Raw genomic sequence first — 21,990 nt, forward strand, 5'->3', positions numbered from 1 at the left:
AAATGCCTTAATCCAAATGCTTTTCAACTTGTTTTATTTATCCTTGGAAAGTTCTGGTTTTTTAAAAATGGTATATTATTGTTAATATTCTTGTTATTGTTAACATTATATAATATTATATTATTGCAACCCTGGGATTGTAGCTTCAGTGCCTGCTTTTGTGCAGGAAGGATAAAGTTGCGTTGTGTTGTTTTGTTTTACTTGCCGCAAACCTAGAAAAAAAGAAGTTGTCCTCCTTGGTTTTTCTCCTCCTCCTCCGTCTCTTGTCTCTCGGGCGAGGCGCTCCAAGGGTTAAACCTAGAGACTCCCCCATTGCCTAGAGAGGCCCAGGACTCTTGGAGAGAGTTTTTTTGGGGGGATTTAAATACTGGACGCACCTTCCTGTTCTGTTCTAGCTGCCCTGGGGAGAAAGAAAAAGAAAAAAAATTGGCTTTGGGATTTCCCAGGAGTAGTATTGTTGGGGGAGGTCGGTGCATTTGGAGGAAAGGTGAGTAAATAATTACAAAGGGGGGGGGGATTTCTTGCTGCTTTTCAGAGAGCAGAAAAAACTGGACTTGGACGGAGGATGCAATCTGAAATCTTATTTCCTTGCAACCATCAAGTTCAGCCTGGGAGCAAGTGGTTTGCAAAAGGGCTGATTTCCAGAGAAGAAAGCGACCAGTGAGTCCAGAACTGTCAGATCTTCACATCGCCTTCCCTATAGGCGTTTGCCTTTAAATGGCGGCGCTGACCTGCAGGAATGAAGCCCGCAGGAGCTGCTGCTTAGCCGGCGTGGAGATCGGCGCGGATCACCTGCTGGTTTGCTGCGGATCCCAAAGGGTGCAGCAGGGCAAGGCCCGGCGCTGCTGAATAAACGGGCCCTTTCTCTCTCTGTGTATACGTTGCTTGTTTGCTTTCCCCCTCCCTTGGTAGCCTGCAGATCAGACAAGTGGGCAATGCACACAAGCCCAGCTCCAAGGCACTTGCATATTAACCTGCAAAGCTCGGAGCAGCAGCGTGGGACCCAGATCGGACAGGGTGAGCCTGTGGTTGGACTCAGACGCCTGTCAGTATGGTCAGTGGCCAAGAATGATGGGATTTGTAGTCCACCGGCATCTGGGGTTGCCACAGGCCACCCATCCCCCAAAGTGCCCTCTCCCTGACTAACTTACCCGCTTGCTAAGAAATGCTGGGGATGCCACCCCCAATGCTAAAACTAAATATGTGGTGACACGGGAAATGGCGTTCTCAGTGCAGAGATTTGAGCAGCGCCAAATCTTTGTGGGTTTTTGGTGCCAGCTAGAAATGTCTATATTTACCCAGGCCATTTATTAACAGACCCTGTGTTTGCTGCTACATGGCAGCAATTCGTTGTTGCTTCCCCAATAATAATAATAATAATAATAATAATAATAATTTATTTATACCCTGCCCATCTGGCTGGGTTTCCCACTCTGGGTGGCTTCCAACAAAATATTAAAAATACATTAAAACATCAGTCATTTAAAACTTCCGTAAACAGGGCTGCCATCAGATGTCTTCTAAAAGTCAGATAGTTGTTTATTTCCTTGACATCTGCTGGGAGGGCGTTCCACAGGGCAGGCACCACTACTGAGAAGGCCCTCTGCCTGGTTCCCTGTAACTTCACTTTTGGCAGTGAGGGAACCGCCAGAAGGGCTGAATGATGGGGGTGCAGACGCTCCTTCAATCCTGCATCCAAACTGTCATCACCCCAAAGCGTTCATTTACAATTTATTTTTATGATGTTAAGTTGTTGTTGTTTTAAAAACTGATATTGTGTTTTGATACCGTAACCTGCCACGAGACCTTAGGGTAAAGGGCAGGTAATAAATGAATGAATGAATGAATGAATAAATAAATAACATTAACAAAATACAGTTAAAACCAGCAGTAAAACAGTAACAGCCAGCATCAGTTTAGGTTCCAATCGTGCGCCTGCTTACAGGGAGTAAATCCCATTGAATTGAATTTGGCCATTAATAGGTAGTAAGTTATGTTTCTCACAGTCTGTGCTTGTTTTTCCCCCCCTCAGAATCATAGAACCATAGAGTTGGAAGAGACCACCAGGGCCATCGAGTCCAACCCCCTGCCAAGCAGGAAACTTCACTGCATAAGTATGTTGAGTGACGTACCGCTTGTTTAAAAACACAAAATCCCCACTTCTATGGAAAACGACCTCTTCTTTTGACCAAATCGCAGAGCAGGGCAGGGCTGTGAGAGCAGCAAAGAGGAATCCGGAAGATTCCAACAAGTTCTCAGGGAGAACTACAAGTCCAGAGCTCCACTCTTTTCTCTGAGAGGAAATGGCAACCAAGAAAGGGTCTGCGCCGGCTGGCAGATGCCAGGCCACACCAGCGCCTTCCAGTGTCAAAATGGAGGAACGTGACCCAGCAGGCCCCAAACCGGCCGAGGGAGCAGAAAAAGCGGGGAAATCTCCTCGTGTCCTTCAGGTTGGGACCATCAGAGAGTTCCTTGACTGGGCTGCCCCGCTGCAAGTGAAACAGGAGCCCGATGAGGGTTTGCCTGAATGCTGGGAAGCCCAGTGGCAAGAGTTCCTCCGAGCCATGCAGTCCTCTCACTTGGGATGGGGCAACCCGCCAGTGACAGAGGAAGCTGCGCCATGGGGGGACAACAAGGCCTTCTTCGCCTCCTTCGAGCGGCTAGCTGGGACCTGCCACTTGCCACGACGGGAGTGGCTGGCCCGCTTGCTACCGGTCCTGAGCCGGGAGGCCAAAGAGGCCTACAGCAACCTCAGCCTGCAGGACCGAGGAGAGTACGGCAAAGTCAAGGCGGCCATTTTGAAGGTGGACGCCATCCGCATGGAGACGCAGCGGCAGCGCTTCCGGCAGTTCCGCTACCACGAGGCCAAAGGTCCCCGGGAGGTGTGCGGCCAGCTCCGTGAGCTGTGCCGCAGTTGGCTGAAGCCGGAGAAGCACACCAAGGAGCAGATCTTGGACCTCCTGGTTCTCGAGCAATTCCTCACCCTCCTGCCCCAGGAAATCCAGAGCTGGGTGAGGGAGCACGACCCGGAGACCTGCGCCCAAGCAGTGCCGCTGGCTGAGGCATTCCTGCTGAGGCGGCGAGAGGCCGAGAGGAAGGAAAAACAGGTAACTTCTCTTAATCTTGTTCCAGGTAGCTTGCGGCAGGAGCTTCCGTGGTCGCCTCGGAGCTCAGCATTTTACAAAAGCGCTGCACAGAACAGAGATGGCTCTCAGAAACCAAATTCCTTGAGCTTTGCGTAATATGTGTGTGGTTTCCTACCTGCACCACTTATTTGCATGCGGACAAATGTAATTTAAAGCCACATGAGTACCTGCAAATATCAGGGATTTCATGTTTCTTGAATTGATTTTAGAATGAATTGATTTTAGAATGCATTTCAATTAACTGATTGTGATTTTATGTAAACTGTGTTACTTTTATTGTTGCTAGCCACTCTGAGCCCGGCTTCGGCTGGGGAGGGCAGGATATAAATAAAATTATTATTATTTTTTATTATTATTATTATTATTATTATTATTATTATTAGCACATGGGCACCTGCGGGAACAGGATGCTGGACTAAATTTGGCTTGAATCACCATGTTCTTATGATATCTGTGTTCTGGTTTGTGTATTAAGTTAGGAAGTGCAAATGATGTAGGTTTGCATTGAGAAGCAAGCCAAACTAATTTCTTTCCCCCGTTCGTACGTTTAAATTAACTACTGTTGCAGGCACTGGAAGCCCCAGCTGTGAATCGTCCCGAGGCAAAGCCATCTCCCATGGGTCCTGGACTGAAGCGGCTGTGCAGAGAAGTGAAGCAAGAGGAAGCCAGAGCACTGGGTAAGGATTTGCTGCCTTCTAGGTGTCAGAGTTTATTACGTGTTTCTTAGGGCCTTGGCCTGCCTACTTCTGTCTTGGGAGCGTGAGCAGTTCGCAGTAGCTCTGAGAGCGTACCCAGGCCCTTTCTTTCCATGAAAGGACTGACAAGAAACAGCTGCGGATTTTGTCTGGGCCCAGGAAGGCCAAGGCTCCATCCCATTGCTGAACTACAACTCCCATCAGCCCTAGCAAGCATGGTCAACAGTCAGCATTATGGGAGCAATAGAACAACTGGAAGGCTATAGGTTCCTCATCTCTGGTATATGAGACGAGCCTTCCTTTGCAGTCCAAATGATACAGCTCAGGCAGAGGTCTACTTCTTTGAAAACTGACTATAGTAAAGGAGTCTAGTTGGGATTTGGGGTTGGAACATGATTGCTGGGCCTATTCATTCTGCCCTCTGAAAAACTCATTGGCTCATGTGAAAAGGGTTTCTTTCTCTTCAGCATCTTGGGAGACACAAGTATATCTCATTTTTATTAAGTCTCGAACAATATTCCAAAGCATTTACCACCATATACATTTTTTAAAAAAACATACAAAGTTTCTTCTTTACTCCCCCCCCCTTTCCTGGTGTTTGTTTTTTATTCCTTTTTATTAGCTGTTTTATAACGCAGATATTTTTATTATCTAAACCCTGCTGTCGTTAAAGCTTTTATATTTCAAAACCTGACCACGACTTCATATATTGGTGATCTATCAGTGGTCTCCAATCCTCCTTAAACACTTCGTCATTATGCCCTCTTCGTTTGGCATTTAATTTCGCCATTTTAGCATAGCCCATCAGTTTCATAAGCCTTTCCTCCTTAGTTGGTAATCCTTGCTCTTTCCACCTCTGTGCATATGAAGTTCTAGCTGATGTTGTCGCATACGTAAACAAACTACCGTATTTCTTGCTCTATAAGACTCACTTTTTCCCTCATAAAAAGTAAGGGGAAATATGTGTGCGCCTTATGGAGCGAATGCAGGCTGCGCAGCTATCCCAGGAGCCAGAACAGCAAGAGGGATTGCTGCTTTCACTGTGCAGCGATCCCTCTTGCTGTTCTGGCTTCTGAGATTCAGAATATTTTTTTTCTTGTTTTCCTTCTCCAAAAACTAGGTGCGTCTTGTGGTGTGGTGCGTCTTATAGAGTGAAAAATACGGTATCCAGTTTTCTTGGGATCTCTGTCCCCGTATTGGGAGACACAAGTCCATTAGGAAACGTGAGGTCTCTTCTCCCCCCCTTTTTCTTTTAGACAAAGGTAGCTCCAGCAGTGACTACGTGGAGAGCAGAGGAAACCGGAGCACAGAAAACGGCCTGAAGACTCCTAGCAGAGCCCGGCCGGGGGAAAGGCACTTCCAGAGTCCTGAGGGCAGGAAAGGTTTCCACCAAAACCCGGCCCTCATTAAACACCAGCGAGTCCACGCGGCAGAGAGTCCCCACCAGTGCCCGGATTGCGGGAAGCACTTCACTCAGCGCTCCAGCCTCACCATCCACCGGAGAATCCACACGGGGGAGAAGCCGTACCCTTGCCCCCAGTGCGGGAAGTGCTTCCGCCAGAGCTCGAACCTTCTCAAGCATCAGAGAATCCACTCGGGCGAGAAGCCGCACCAGTGCCCTGAGTGCGGGAAGTGCTTTGCTCAGCGCTCGAACCTTCTCATCCACCAGAGAACCCACACCGGTGAGATGCCCTATGTGTGCTCCGAGTGCGGGGCCTGCTTCAGCCAGCACCGAGGCCTGGTCACCCACCAGAGGATCCACATGGAAGAGATGCCGTATGGCTACGGCTGCCCAGACTGCGGAAAGTGCTTCCAGCAGAACTCGGACCTCACCAAACACCTGAGGGTCCACACGGGCGAGAAGCCCTACAGCTGCCCCGAGTGCGGGAAGAGCTTCAGCTACAGCTCAAACCTCAGCAAACACCAGAGGATCCACACGGGCGAGAAGCCCTACCTGTGCAACGTCTGTGGGAAAAGCTTCAGCCACTTGTCGACCCGGAACACGCACCAGAGAGTCCACACCGGGGAGAGGCCGTACGGGTGCACCGAGTGTGGGAAAAGGTTCATTTCCAGCTCAAAGCTCACGAGACACATGAGAACGCACTCAATATACACCCCTTACATCTGCAACGAGTGTGGGAGGAGCTTCAGCACTCACTCTTCCCTTACCACACATCAGAGAATCCACTCTGCTGAGAGCTACAGTGTGGGGAATTCTTGGGAGGCTGCTGAGCAGGGGCCCAGCAACCTCTCTGGCCGGGTATCACTTCTGTGACTGGTGCCTCTTGCCCTGTCCCTTTATGATTTAGCCTTTCCTGGTCACACAGGTCCATCTCAGCACTCGTAGAAAGGGTGCTAGTCCCTAAGGTGTTTGGAATCGGGAGGGCCTGCGCAATGCAGGCGGGAAGCGAGGATAGAGGAGGGTCTAGGATTAGTACTGGTGGTTTTTTGGAAAATAGAAGTAGGCTGAGAATAGGATAGTAAGGGGGAATGGAAGTGAGATTTCAGGCTTATATCGGCGGTTAGTTTTAGAAGCGGTGTGATGGCTAGTGCAGAACAGAGGAGCAAAGAAACTTGTCATAGGGTGCTTCCCCATGAAGACAAATGGGCCTCCTTTTAGCGAAACGTGCCCCTAGCTGCGGTTTAGCAATGCAATAGCTAGATAGAAACTCCAGTTGCAGGGGCAGTATATCTTCGAACCATCTGCCTGGCACAAGGCAACAGGATAAAATTGTTTGATTCCTACCATGCTTAATGGTAAGTAGCTAGATCAGTCCACGTCCTCCGCAGCTTGATGCTATCCAACTGCTTTGACAACTCCCACCCTCCCAATGCTGGCAGGGGCTGATGGGAGTTGTAGTCCAAAACAGCTGGAGAGCCCTAAATTGGGAAAGGCTGATCTAGGTGCTCTTATTTGGGGAGTGGAATCCTGGATCCAGATGGGCAGCAAAGTGGTTCAGATCTTTTGAGAGGAGAGTGTTGCTTAACCCACAAATCGTCTTTAAAATAAAAATAAAATCGCAGCTACTCAACAACAAATTCTCTGAGTGGCTTACAAACAAGACAATATGTTAAAAAGTTAAAACAATAAGCAATAAAAGATGGGAGAAGGGGGGGAAAATACCTCTTTCCTGGCAGCAAAAGAATCATAAACAATCCAGAGCCCAGATTAAACTACCCTAAAATACAGCAGTCCACCTTAGAGGGTTGTTTGTAAGGATTATCAGAATGCAGGTCACTTTGAACATTCTAAAGTGCTCCATCCTTCTGTGTCCTCCATCGAGGAAACGGGCATTATAGCGGAGTTTGAGGACCATGAAAACACTCTAGGCAGGGGAGAGAGGCAGGGCCAGGAGGGTTGTGGCCTGGGAAGACGGGGTGCAATTTATAGAGAGTCCAAGGGTTCCCCGTGGTTCCCCCTGCCTGACCAAGAAACAAAAAGCACTCATTTTTGTTATTAAGCGTCGGCCAGACGAGTTCACAAAGGGTAGGTCCATTAGTGGCAATTAGTCTTCATAGCTTTATGAAGCTTCTGGGTTCAGGCGTAGTGTAGGACCGGTTTCCTGGTGGGTGGGAGGAGCCATCGGGGGGGGGGGCTTTGCTTCACATCCCACCCGTGGGGGCCACCCAGAGGCAGCTGGTTGGCTTCATTGCAGAGAAAATTTCTGGGCTTGATGGGCTTTTGTTCTGATCCAACAGGGCTTCCTTAGGATGGGATTGAGAAAGTTAAGGTTGATTCTCAGTGGCTGGGGGCGCAGGGGGGATTGGGCAGGTTCAGGCCACACTGCAGAACTGACCCCACCTTCCTCCTTTGTAAGTATTTCACTGCCATCTGTCCCTTTGGGACAAAATCCATCACTTGAGAACATTGCCGTGCTTAGAGCTAAATTTGCCCTCCCTTCCACTGGCAGCAGGGAGCGGCCTGCAGGGGGCGCTGTGGTGTGTCCCTTGACCCATTGCCTGTAGCCTATTGTATGAATCAGAGCAGTTGCTCTGCTCACTTTCACCTCTGGCCTCACCTGCCCCTGGCCCCTGGCAGGTGTCCCACAAGGCAATGTGGCCCTTGAGCTAAATGAAGCTCCCTGCCCCTGCTCTATATTGATACCGCCCTCAACATTCCAGAAATTGCACTCGTAAGTAGTCAACCATGGAGGTGTCTGTGTGTACATGCCTCAAACCTGAGAAGGAGGGGAGGCGAAATGGTTAGAGGTTCTTGGGAACCTCCTACGTGGCATTGCGGAGGCCCACTCAACTTTCCACATGCTGCCGCTGTAACGTTACTGCTGTTACGAGGGATATATGGCCTAAGCATTGCTACACATGTGGAAAGCGAGTGGAAATCCTGGTTTGAAGAGCAGGTCTGCTCTGCACATTTGAGACACATTCAGTGCACGTTTAAAGCATGTGACTTCCCCCCAAAGCATCCTGGGAGGTTTAGTTTCCCATTCACGGCCGCTACACTCAGTCGATGTGGCAGAGAGAGCCCTCTTGGCTTTGCAGAACCTTCATTCGCCTGTGTCTTCCCAGGCTGGCAAGATCACTCCAGCCGTGAGTTGCTTTTGCTTCCAAAAATCGATCTGAGATGAGGCACCGGGTGTCTCAGAATTGTAGAGTTGGAAGGGACCACTAGGATCATCTAGTCCAAACCCCGGCAATGCAGGAATCTTTTGCCCAACGTGGGTCTCGAACCCAGGACCCTGAGATTAAGAGTCTCTGGCTCTAACGACTGAGCTATCCCTGACCCTACTGCACAGACCTTTGTGACAGAGGACTTTGCAGGCAGCACCTGAGTCCACTTTCCTGCTTGGCATCCCGATGGATTGTTGGAGAGGTGCAATAGCCTAGCTTGGGAAACACGCAGACCAGCTCATACTCGGGACCATGGACTCAGTGAGACACCATCAGAGGTGAAAATGCCACATGGTCACAGGGTGCTTGTGGTGGGTTTCATTTCTCACAAGCTGGCAGAGGGTGGCCACAGTTGGAAGGAGCGTGAAGAAGGCAGGAGGACTGAGTTGGCTGTTTCTCCTTCATGGAGCTGCAATTGCCAGGACCCCTAACAAACTACAGTTCTTGAGATTCTTTGGCAGGGGGACATCATGTGCTTTAAATGTGCGTTGGGTGTGCTTTAAGCTCATGGTGTGGATTTGCTCTAAGACAGGGGTCAGCAAACTTTTTCAGCAGGGGGCCGGCCCACTGTCCCTCAGACCTTGTGGGGGCGGGGCGGACTATATTTTGAAGGGGGGGGGGGAAATGAACGAATCTTATGCCCCACAAATAACCCAGAGATGCATTTTAAATAAAAGGACACATTCTACTCATGTAAAAACAAACTGATTCCCGGACTGTCTGTGGGCTGTATTTAGAAGGCGATTGGGCCAGATCCGGACCCTGGGCCTTAGTTTGCCTATCCATGCTCTAAGAAGTTGACCTTGAAAGATTGCTTCCTCCAAGGTGAGATGGGAGATTTGTATTCTCCCGCAGCGCTGGACTCCGTAGAGAGCACCCCTGGCTGAAGGCCGGGATTGTGTATACTTTTTGTGTGTGTTTTGAAAATAAAATAAAAATCGAGGCATCCTGTACTTGAGCTGTTGTCATATCAACCTTTTATTTTTTTCCAAATTCTGCAGGCCTGCGCACATTTGCTTGTTTTTTAAAGCACGGTTTCTGCCAAGTATTTGATATCTTTCTCAGTCCTCCTCCCACAACTATCCGCCCCCCCACTGTGTCTTACACAACTTTGGCTAGTGTAGCTGATGTGCTTTGAGCACATGAGGCTTAGAAACCAGCTTAAAAAATATCAAAAGTCACGATTCCTATTTAAGTGAATTACACACTTAACTGCACACTTTGGCAGTCGCAAAACACATGCAGAGCACAGATTGGGAGTCTCCCTGAGATTTGCTCCTCCTCCGGAGGGCTTCCCTTAAGCCATCAATGGCTACCGGCTTCATCATATCCATCATTTTGATTGCCCAAAGACTAGAATCAATGTTACTATATATACATATAAATTATGCCAGTTGTTGGATTTCCTTTGTTCACCTGGTTCGTCACTGTGAGAACAGGATTCTCTTTTAGACAGTTCCTTGCCTGATCCAGCAGTGTTTTAAATTTGTTGTTAGCCGCCCTGAGCCCGGTTTCCTGAACCAGGAAGGGCAGGGTATAAATAAAAAATTATTATTTTTTAAAAATTATTATTATGATCATATGTTCAATGAGGAGTCCTTACTGGGTGCAATACTGAGCTTGACCAGAAGATGGCAGCAGGAAGCTGCTTCCTTAGCCTGATTTACCGACAGTGAGTGACAGACTTGAATGAGTAGCGATCTTGAATGAAACCCACTCAAAGGATATGATTCTGCTCTGATTCATATGAAATCGTAACTGTGGTGGAAATTCTTAGCCAGTTCCTGACCAGAGTTGAAGACAAAATCCCAGGCGTGTTGAAGCTGTGACTGGCCTGGCACAGCCTAGCAGGCTAAAGAAAATGGGGGGGGAAATGTCCCTCTTGATGGCTATATGTAGGGATGAGGGAGAAATTTGTTTCATATCTTCCTATATGCATACAAAAGTAAGGCTGTTGTCATGCTGCAGTTTGCACAGCCACCAATAGGTGAACTTTGCTCTGAAGCGCCTTCCTACTCTGTTAAATGCAACTGCAGTGAGGTTCAGTGGAGGTGGGGGGAAGGCCCTTCAGGGAATGATTTGCCTCCCCCTTCCTTCAAAAAGGGGATGAGGCTTGAAGCGAGCTGCGATGGGAGGCTGTAGGACAAACTGGAGGGAGAGGGTGGGGAGGTTTGGGTGAGCTGTGAGAGGTGCGTGTGTGTGTCAGGAGCTCATCCTACACTCGAGAAGGACCCTGGTAGAGACACATGCCCAACTGGCATGTTCTCTCCCTCCTCCTCGATCGTTCGGGAGCTTCAAAAGCTTTCAAAAGCCAGTGTGGTGTAGTGGTTAAGAGCAGGGGACTTGTACTCTGATGAACCAGGTTCGTGTCCCCGCTCCTCCACATGCAGCTGCTGGGTGACCTTGGGCCAGTCACACTTCTCTGAAGTCTCTCAGCCTCCCTCACCTCACAGAGTGTTTGTTGTGGGGGAGGAAGGGAAAGGAGATTGTTAGCTGCTTTGAGACTCCTGAAGGGGAGTGATAAAGCGGGACATCAAATCTAAACTCCTCTTCTTCTCTTCTTTCTTCTGCCCGAACATCACAGCGACCGATGCCAACAGACATCGGCACACTTAGGGATCCACAGAGACTTCGCAGCTTGCGTGACAGAACTCAGCATTTTGGCTAATCTACTTTATTTACATATAAACACACACGGAGCACTGCAACATGGCTCCCTCTCTCTCTAGCTTCAGACAGCAAAAAGGACAAAGGACAATAGTCCCACTTCACGGAACACAGTAACACAAGCATCCCGTCTCTGCCACTTCCCACTCTGTGGAGTCAAAACATACACCGTCATGTGAAAGACAGCAATCCTATGACTGCAATCATTGAGCAGGAATTCTAACAGGGTGAGATGTAAACAGATTGGGGACCAGTCAGGACTTGGTCAAGTGTGGGGAAAGCAGGGTTGGCAATGGTGTTGGCAAGCAGGCGTGGTTAGCAAGCATGGCCCCCTAGTTTTGTTTTATTTATATATATATATATATATCACTCAACTACAATTATCACCATAAAAGACCTAAGAACAGCCTTGCTGGGTCAGACCAAAGGCCTAGCTAGTCCCAGCATCCTCTTCTCACTGTGGCCAACCAGAATGCTATGGGAAGATTGCAAACTGGACCTGTGCACAATATCACTCCCCTTTCTGGCAGCTTCCAGCAACTGCACTTCCGAAGCATTGGTGTGGAGGCTGCGCAGAGCCATCACGGTTGGTAGCCATCGATAGCCCCCTCCTCCACGAATCTGTCTAATCCTTTTAAAAAGCAGTCTAGTCTGGTGACCATTACTCCCTCTCATGAGAACAAGTTTAGTCAGGCACTGCGTAAAGAAGCACTTCCTTTGATCTGTCCTAAATCTCCCAGCATGCAGCTTCTCCGGACGTCCACAACTTCTGGCGTTATGTGAAAAGGAGAAAAAAATCTTTATCCACTTTCTTCATGCCGTGCAGAATGCTGTTTTGTTTTTAACACTCGATTGGGAGCCGCCAAGAGTGGCTGGGGAAACTCAGCCAGATGGGCGGGGTATAAATAATAAATTATTATTATACAGTCATACCTCGGGTTAAATATGCTTCGGGTTGAGCATTTTCGGGTTGCGCTCCGTGGCGACCCGGAAGTAATGGAACGTGTTACTTCCAGGTTTCGCTGCTCGCGCATGTGCAGACGCTCAAAATAACGTCACGTGCATGCGCAAAAGTGATGAATTGTGACCTGCACACACGCAGACGCGTGTTGGGTTTGCTTCAGGATGCGAACGGGACTCCGGAACAGATCCCATTGGCATCCAGAGGTACCACTGTATTATTGTTATTTATAAACTTCTACCTTTTTGCTTCCTGAGAAGAGAAGACTCCCTGGAAAAGACCCTGATGTTGGGAAAGATGGAGGGCACAAGGAGAAGGGGACAACAGAGGACGAGATGGTTGGATGGTATTCTCGAAGCTACCTGCATGAGTTTGACCAAACTGTGGGAGGCAGTGGAAGACAGAAGTGTCTGGCGTGCTCTGGTCCATGGGGTCACGAAGAGTCAGACACGACTAAATGACTAAACAACACCTTTTTGCTTCTAACTTGCTTTTTCCCTCTAAGCCCCAAAGTCCCGAATGCTGCAAATTTTCCTCATAGGAGAGTCTTCTGTTCTTATCTGGTTTAGATATCTAATTTCCACAGCGGCTAGACAGATTTCTCTTGGAAGCCATCAAGAAGGACTTTAGTGCAACATCATGCTCCCAGGGGGTGGGAAACTCCATTATCAGAGCTGTGAAAGACCTTTCGGCCAGGGTTCCCGGAAAACTTGCCAATTTGTGTAGACAGAAATCCTGCACTTGAAGCATTTCCCCCTCAGCACAGAACTGCAGTCATAAGGCAAAACTGACCTCCACTCTGAATAGAGATATTTCACGTGTCTACTCATATGGACTAGAAACCCACTTTTAACATTATTATTATTATTATTATTATTATTATTATTATTATTATTATGCACCACTATTTTTTCCAGCCCCAAACTCTCAGAGCTATAACACTACGCTGGCGCAGCCCATGCAAGAGTCTCGCTGCCCTTGAGGTCCTTGAAGAAGTAAAGCGCCGATTCGTTCCAGCTTCGTTTGCGTGCCTTCTTGGTTCCAGAATTCAATACGCCTTCCAAAAACAGTCAGGTCAGTTTGTATTCATTAGTGTCAGATTTTAGCTTGCGCAGCCCACATCAATTATGTGGAAAGGGAGATAACAAGCTTGTTTACGGAAAACAGAGAGCTGTTCTGGATTCGTCTGCTAAGGGGATCTCGTCTCCGCCCTTTGAGATTTCGGCTGTGAGACGTTTTGCCCAAATGACACCCGCAGACACAAAGACAGAAACACAAGGGATATTACATATAGGGCTTGTTAAGCCCATCAGGTGCTACTTGCCTTGCTGGCTATGTTCTCACTCACTCTGAATACCAGTAGATAGGAATTGCAGGTGGGGTACCTGCTTGTGGACTTTGAAGAAGAGGCAACTGGTTGGCCAATGTGAGAACAGGATGTGAGAACTACAATGAGGATTTTTTATGTTCTTAACTACTCTCACCAACTCTCTGGCCTTCCTGACATGGGAAAACAGCCAAGGAAACTGTAGTTCAAAGCATCTAGAGGACATCATGTTGGCAATGTCTGTTCTAAAGTGTGATTGAAATATACTCGGAGTTGAGTGTGGATTTCATGCTCTTTATTCAGCTCCTAGTAGTGAGGAATGAAAGTTCCCCAAAAATATCTGCTTTATATACATTATTTACACATTGGGCCGCACGTGATTGGCTAATTCCGGGATTCTCCTGTAGGCCAATCAGGTTGCGGATTCACTTCCACCTGGAGCTGGATTGGGTGGCTCCTGCGGACCAATCATACTGCTGCATTGTTCTAGGACCAGTCAGACTGCTGCATTTTGGATCCTATTGTTCTAGGACCAATCAGACTGCTGCATTTTGGATCCTATTCAACTCAGTACATAACACCAATGCAGCAGCAAAGAAAGCTAATACTATTCTAGATTGCATCAACAGAAGTCTAGTGTCCAGATAAAAGGAAGTCATAGTCCCAATCTGTTCTGCCTTGGTCAGACCACACCTACAATACTGTTTCCAGTTCTGGGCGCCACAATTTAAGAAGGATATTGACAGTGCTTTTCTCTCTATAGAAAAATAGAAGAAGAAGAGTTTGGATTTGATATCCCGCTTTATCACTACCCTAAGGAGTCTCAAAGTGGCTAACATTCTCCTTTCCCTTCCCTTCCACAACAAACACTTTGTGAGGTGAGTGGGGCTGAGAGACTTCAAGAAGTGTGACTAGCCCAAGGTCACCCAGCAGCTGCATGTGGAGCAGCGGGGAAGCGAACCCGGTTCACCAGATTACGAGTCCACTGCTCTTAACTCACCATGAAGTTGTTACAGTAAGTGTTACACTTTTTAACAAAACCAAAACAAAACAAGGTGCCGGTACTGCGTACCCTTGACTACCCCCATTTTTATATTAAAAAAAAAACCACACACACACACCAAGCTGGAACATGTGCAGAGGAGGGCGACCTTACATGGAATGGTTGAGGGAGCTGGATACGTTAGCTTGGAAAAGAGGAGACTGACAGGAAATATGATCCGTAGCATGAAGGCTAGCAACATCAGCCCTCCTGTGTAGGAATCCCTTGCAGACAATCGCAGTGCCAGGAGATAGGCAGTCAGGTTGTGCATCCATAGCAGTGACTGGAGGAGGAATGACTGTTGGGAGGAGCGCAGAGAGAAGAAACACCCTGGTGCATCTGCAGCAGCACAACTGGATGCCTTCACTTGCCCCAGCTGCAACAAAACATGTCTCTCCTGCATCGGTCTCTACGGCCACAGCAGGTGCTGCAACCTTCCAACAGCTTGACCTCACTCCCAAAGGCGCACTCCTCCATTGTCTCCCAAGCGTTACATGGAAGTTGGAGCAAGCTTACTTCCTTCTGCTCTAGAGGGTAGGACTCAAACCAATGGCTTCAAGTTACAAGAATAAGAGTTCCTGACTAAATCAGGCAGCTGCCACCATCAGCACAGACCAAATATATTCATCAGGAGAAGCAAAGCTAGTCTAGAACCAGGGACTTGGCACGTCAGAACTGCAAAGGCCGGCGAAGCGATCTGTGGTCAGACCTCAGAACTTGGCAAGGGATGAAACTTGGACGTGAACATCAACTTCTTTGAACGTTCAGACTCTTTCAGGCCTCTGGATTGGCTGAGACTCAGCTCCTCAGATAAGCAGGCAGCTGAAGACCTTCACTTCGGATTGGCTGAGACTCAGTTCCTTTGATTGGCAGGCAGCTGGAGGCCTCTGGATTGGCCGAGGCTGCTATAAATTCCTGGGCACCTTGATTGCTCAGAAGAGCCAAGGGTTTTGCTTGTGCTACTTCCTAAGCTCCCGGTTCTTCTTTACCCCTCCAGTGGGTGTAAGTCACACCAGGCCTGGATCCAGGAAAGGCCACCCTCAGCCCTGGCTGCACCCTAGAAGTCAACCTTGCTGTTGAGTTCAGGTCCTGCTTGCAGGACATCACTGTGTGAACGGGATTTTCCAGGGACAGTCCTGGAGTTATAGAAGTCATCCCGGTTTCTGGAACGTCCCGCTTTTCCTTAGGACGTCCCTATTTTCATTGAAGAAATGTTGGAGGGTATGGATTTTGGTCTAGATGGGCCTTTATCCATCTGTGGGAGGGAATCCACGATGTCTTTTGGCAGATCACCACAGAGAAGGCTCTGTTCTCCTTACAGCAAGGTTTCAGCATGATTTTAATTTTGCCATTTTGAGCAGCTTCCATGAAACAGGACATTTCTTAGAGGAGGGTTCACTTTATGGCTTTGTGGGCCCTAGCAATGGGTTAGCAATATGTGACTCTGATAATCCTTTTAGCTAAAGGGCAGAAATAAATCAACCGGGCTAGGAAATGGTTTCTCAAAAAAGCTAAACATGTTTTAAAAAGCACTGACTTGCCTCACATGTTCCCACAGCTTCTGCCAACCCAGCAGTTCGAAAGCACACCAGTGCAAGTAGATAAATAGCTAACGTTCTGCAACAGGAAGGTAAACAGCGTTTCCATGCGCTATGGTTTCCGTGACAGTGTTCTGTTGTGCCAGAAGTGGTTTAGTCATGCTGGCCATATGACCCAGAAAGCAGACAAACACCGGCTCCCTCAGCCTGAAAGCCAGATGAGCACTGCAACCCCATAGTCGCCTTTGGCTGGACTTGAAATCCTGGAAACTATAGTTTACTCCCTGCAGTGCTACAATTACCAGAACCTTTTTTTAAAAAGTACAAAATAACAAGTGCACATAGTAAGATAAGAAGAAGAAACAATAAATAGTACTTATATAGAAAACAAAACAGAATAACAACAAGAGATATTATGTACATTGCAAAAACAAAAAAACAAACCGGATATTCCCAGCACCCTTAACAAACTGCAGTTCCCAGGATTCTCTGTGGGGCATTGCTTTAAGTGCTTTTAAATGGGCTTCAGGTGTCTGCAGCCTTGGTAGTTGGAAGCAGAGTGGACCCAGATGGCCCCGATGCCTCTTAGTCTCGAACCCGCATCTAGACACACTTGGTGTGAGGGCTGCGCAGCGACGGGGATTCAGGTGGGATGGTTGTCGGCAGTGACTCAGCAAGCCTGAGGAGCCACCTCCAGCACAGCCATGGGTGAAGTCATGCTCTGTGTTGGGATTGGAAGCAGATGTGGGCCGTGAATCTCTGCAGCTGTGCAGGAGACGATGGGATCCAGATGTGAGGCCCAGGTCGGACAGGGGATGGAGATGGCCGGAGAAGGAGACAGACGCACTCAGGGCTGCATTCCGGGGATGCTCTCTCTCTCCCCCTCTCTCCCTCTCACCCCTTGACTCCTAGAGTGATGCTTTGCAAGAAAGACCATGCTGTCCAAAGAAAGCAGACAAACGAGAGAACTCCCCCCCCCCGTCCCTCTTAAGGAGATGTTGGAGGAATGATTTGAGAAGAACTAAAGACGGTCCCAGGTCCAGGGAGAACCAGGAATGTCTCCTGCCTGAAACCGAAGATGGTGAAAACAACAGTTGGTGTTAAATGAAGGTTTACTCCAGAGTAGACCCATTTGAAGCTAATGGACCTCACTTTGTTGTGCTCTTTAGGTTCAAGGGGTCTACGCTGAGTAAAATTTAGTCGGACACCATCAAATATGACATCCAAAGATGCAAATATGCATATGCGCCTGAAGATGTATGAATGAATCATAGAATCATAGAATCATAGAGTTGGAAGAGACCACAAGGGCCATCGAGTCCAACCCCCTGCCAAGCAGGAAACACCATCAGAGCACTCCTGACATATGGTTGTCAAGCCTCTGCTTAAAGACCTCCAAAGTAGGAGACTCCACCACACTCCTTGGCAGCAAATTCCACTGTCGAACAGCTCTTACTGTCAGGAAGTTCTTCCTAATGTTTAGGTGGAATCTTCTTTCTTGTAGTTTGGATCCAGTGCTCCGTGTCCGCTTCTCTGGAGCAGCAGAAAACAACCTTTCTCCCTCCTCTATATGACATCCTTTTATATATTTGAACATGGCTATCATATCACCCCTTAACCCCCTCTTCTCCAGGCTGAACATGCCCAGCTCCCTTAGCCGTTCCTCATAAGGCATCGTTTCCAGGCCTTTGACCATTTTGGTTGCCCTCCTCTGGACACGTTCCAGTTTGTCAGTGTCCTTCTTGAATTGTGGTGCCCAGAACTGGACACAGTACTCCAGGTGAGGTCTGACCAGAGCAGAATACAGTGGCACTATTACTTCCCTTGATCTAGATGCTATACTCCTATTGATGCAGCCCAGTATTGCATTGGCTTTTTTAGCTGCCGCGTCACAGTGTTGGCTCATGTCAAGTCTGTGGTTAACCAAGACTCCTAGATCCTTTTCACATGTACTGCTCTCAAGCCAGGTGTCACCCATCTTGTATTTGTGCCTCTCATTTTTTTTGCCCAAGTGCAATACTTTACATTTCTCCCTGTTAAAATTCATCTTGTTTGTTTTTGCCCAGTTCTCTAATCTGTCAAGGTCGTTTTGAAGTGTGATCCTGTCCTTTGGGGTGTTAGCCACCCCTCCCAGTTTGGTGTCATCTGCAAATTTGATCAGGATGCCCTTGAGTCCATCATCCAAGTTGTTGATAAAGATATTGAATAAGACCGGGCCCAAGACAGAACCCTGTGGCACCCCACTAGTCACTCTTCTGAAGAAACTGGAGGTTGTCCAAAAGTAGGTGATCAAGAGGATGAAAACCAGGTTTTGTGAGAAATGGTTGAAAGAGCTGGGTATGCTATGTTGTCTCCAATGCTTGTCTTACTCAGAGTAGACCCACTGAAGTTAATAGATGTGACTGACTTAGGCACATCCATTTTAACGAGTCTACTTTTGAGTAGGGCCTAATTGAATACAACCCCTTTAGCTTGCACTATTTATTATTTTTCTCTCTAGAAAGGATATTAAAAAAAATTAAGAATCTCACAATGTAGCCGGCACTGGAGGATTTGTAGTGCTGCATCATAATCCTGGATTTGCATGAAGTCAGCAGTGGCCAGGCATGGGAGTGAGAAGGGAGAGACACTGAGGGGGATAGTGGTAGCTTAAAACAATGGCAGAAGTCAGAGCAAAACAGGGATGGAGGAAACTGAGAGGAAAACTGCAGGAAAACTATAATGGCAGAGGATTGGCTAAAGTCTTATGGAATACCTGAGGAAGGGGACAAAACTAGAATTAGTTGGTTCTGCCTCTCATTGGCTATGGCGACACCTACTGTCAGTCTCCTTGCCTTCTGACCTACCAGTCCCAATGTTGTTGTCTACCATATTTTTCACTGTATAAGACGCACCAGACCACAAGACACACCTAGTTTTTGGAGGAGGAAAACAAGAAAAAAATATTCTGAATCTCAGAAGCCAGAACAGCAAGAGGGATCGCTGTGCAGTGAAAGCAGCAATCCCTCTTGCTGTTCTGGCTTCTGGGATAGCTGCGCAGCCTGCATTCGCTCCATAAGACGCACACACATTTTCCCTTACTTTTTAGGAGGGGAAAAGTGAGTCTTATAGAGCAAAAAATACGGTAGTCGTTTAGTCGTGTCCAACTCTTTGTGACCCCATGGACCAGAGCACGCCAGGCACTCCTGTCTCCCACGGCCTCCCGCAGTTTGATCAAACTCATGCTGGTAGCTTTGAGAACACTGTTCAACCATCTCGTCCTCTGTCGTCCCCTTCTCCTTGTGCCCTCAGTCTTTCCCAACATCAGGGTCTTTTCCAGGGAGTCTTCTCATGAGGTGGCCAAAGTATTGGAGCCTCAGCTTCACGACCTGTCCTTCCACTGAGCACTCAGAGCTGATTTCCTTCAGAATGGATAGGTTTGATCTTCTTGCAGTCCATGGGACTCTCAAGAGTCTCCTCCAGCACCATAATTCAAAAGCATCAATTCTTCGGCGATCAGCCTTCTTTATGGTCCAGCTCTCACTTCCATACATCACTACTGGGAAAACCATAGCTTTAACTATACGGACCTTTGTTGGCAAGGTGATGTCTCTGCTTTTTAAGATGCTGTCTAGGTTTGTCATTGCTTTTCTCCCAACCAATCCCAAGGTGGGACTTTAAGGTGCCAGAAAACTCTTAAGAGTTCCCTCTCTGTGGAAGGGCATCTATATACACACAAACAAGACAGAGACACTTCAGAGATAGTTTGGTCAACTTTGGTCTTTTGGTTTTTCTGGTTTCTTTAAAAAAATTGGGTGCTGGTCCTAGCATGTTCGCACTCCTGTCTCAGTGACATCTACGCTGGCTTGGCCATGTCCACAGAATGGAAGATGGCAGGATCCTAAAGGAGAGCTGGCTTCAGGCCCCCAGCCAGTTGGCAGATCAACTCTGCATTATAAAGAGGCCTGCAAATGTGACATGAAGGCTGGCAGCGCCAACCCTGCCATGTGGGAATCCCTTACAGACAACTGAAGTGCCTGTAGACAGACAGTCAAGTTGCGTATCCATAGCAGGGACCAGAAGTGAAATGACCTCCAGGAGGAGCACAGAGAGAAGAAATGCCATGGCAGAGCACAACCAGAGGCCTTCCTCTGCCCCAGCTGCAACAAAACATGTCTCTCCTGTATCGGTCTCTACAGCCGCAGCAGGAATTGTAGCCTTACAACTGTTGGGCTTTACCCCCAAAGGTGAACTCCTCCATTGTCTCCCAAGATAGATGGATACCAAAAAATTGGTACTCATATTTTGATCATAGAATTGTAGAGGATCATCTAGTCCAGTCGCTTTTAGTGCAGGAATATGCATCTGTCCCATATGGGGCTTGAACCTGCAACATTGGCGTTATCAGCACCATGCTCTGACCAGCTGAGCTACCCAGGACAAAAGTGATGTGGATGCCAGCACAAAATGGTGGCCATCAGCAGCAAAAAAGAGGTGTTGGTACTCTGTAGCAGTGAGTACTGTCACACACACACGAAAACACCGTGCCGATCTTGCTTTTATTAGTACGTAAAAGTATTTGAAGCAAATAACATAACACAAAATCTAGAAGTAGATAGTATAACATAAAACCAATAAGCTGCATCCTGCATTGCTGAGCCAGCACTGGGCAAATTCCCTTCCAACTCTACAATTCCAGCTCTATGATTACAACTCACAATAACAAAATTTGAATAAGGCATTCTCCCCAAGGCCAAAATGGAGACGTAAGAGGGACTGTGGCTTGCCTCTGGTGGATAAAGATAATTAGATACAGTGGTACCTCGGGTTACAGATGCTTCAGGTTACAGACTCTGCTAACCCAGAAATAGTACCTCGGGTTAAGAACTTTGCTTCAGGATGAGGACAGAAATTGCACGGCGGCAGCAGGAGGCCCCATTAGCTAAAGTGGTACCTCAGGTTAAGAACAGTTTCAAGTTAAGACCTGACCTCCAAAACGAATTAAGTTCTTAACCAGAGGTACCACTGTACTTATGTTAGATGTAGGGGAAAGGACTTGAGGGAGGAGGTGGAAGTGGTAAATTTGGGGAAGGGTAGCAAGAAGCCGGAATTCCTCTTAGAGAGAAACGTGGGAAGGGAAGTCACAGTTCTCCGAATTTTGCAGTGTGTGTGAGGGGATTGTTTGGTGATGAATAACAGCAAGTGAGTTCATTAAATAATTTCATTCCGCATCCTACAAGGCTTCCTGTCCAGGCCGGTTTGCTTAGAAGATGCAGCTGGTCTCCATGAGGTGATGTTAAGTGGATTGATTAATCCTTTGAATGGGCAAAGTGTAAACGGGAGTGAGGCCGGGAGGGCGAAGAGGACTGTGGGAGTTTGTCTTGTTTATTCCCCGATGTGATTGGCGTCAGTCCTCCACCCAGGCACTCCAGCCTCCTCGTTCCAGTCAGCACTCTCTTGAATTTATGGCTTTTTAAATGAAAACAAAGAATTCTGTGCTGGAAAGGAGTGTGTAAATAAAGTGGGGAGTTGGGGGGGAAGAAGTAGAAATCTCCCAGGATCTGAAAGGGGGGTGGGCAAAGTTTGCAATGACCTCAGCTTCATCACATCAGACTGAATGGCTCAGCACCTGTGTCTTCCTTTGTATTGTTTTCCAGAACACACACACAAAACAGGGTGTCTTTGCAAGCCCCCACTCCACTTGCAGTCCTTTGGGGGGTCATCTGGGGGCACAGGAGGAAAACAACCATCATGTCCTTTGTGGGTGTCAAAAACCAAGATTTATTATTTTAAAAAAATGATCACAGAAAAATGAGGCCTATCATCTCTGACAGCTCAGTCAGTAAAGCATGAGACTATTAATCTGAGGGTCATAGGTTTAAGCCCCACGTTGGGAGAAAAGACTCCTACATTATAGGGGGTTGGACTAGATGACTCTTGTGGCCCCTTCCATTTCTACAACTCTATGATTTACAGGTGGGATTTGATCACAAGCCAGCAAATCCA

General features: G+C 47.8%; 1 protein-coding gene across 1 annotated transcript; it reads left to right on the forward strand.

The window, feature by feature from the left end:
• The first annotated feature begins 31 nt into the window (after positions 1 to 31).
• On the forward strand, positions 32 to 9,423 carry LOC308580580 (uncharacterized protein). The gene is made up of 4 exons (XM_081182435.1): positions 32 to 487; positions 2,095 to 3,107; positions 3,715 to 3,823; positions 5,098 to 9,423. The coding sequence occupies exons 2-4, from the start codon at positions 2,304 to 2,306 to the stop codon at positions 6,114 to 6,116; spliced, it is 1,932 nt and encodes a 643-aa protein (XP_081038561.1). The 5' UTR covers positions 32 to 487; positions 2,095 to 2,303; the 3' UTR covers positions 6,117 to 9,423.
• Positions 9,424 to 21,990: the final 12,567 nt, after the last annotated feature.

Source organism: Podarcis bocagei, assembly GCF_964188305.1.
Source record: "Podarcis bocagei genome assembly, chromosome: 2".
In the NCBI taxonomy this organism is placed as follows: Eukaryota; Metazoa; Chordata; class Lepidosauria; order Squamata; family Lacertidae; genus Podarcis; species Podarcis bocagei.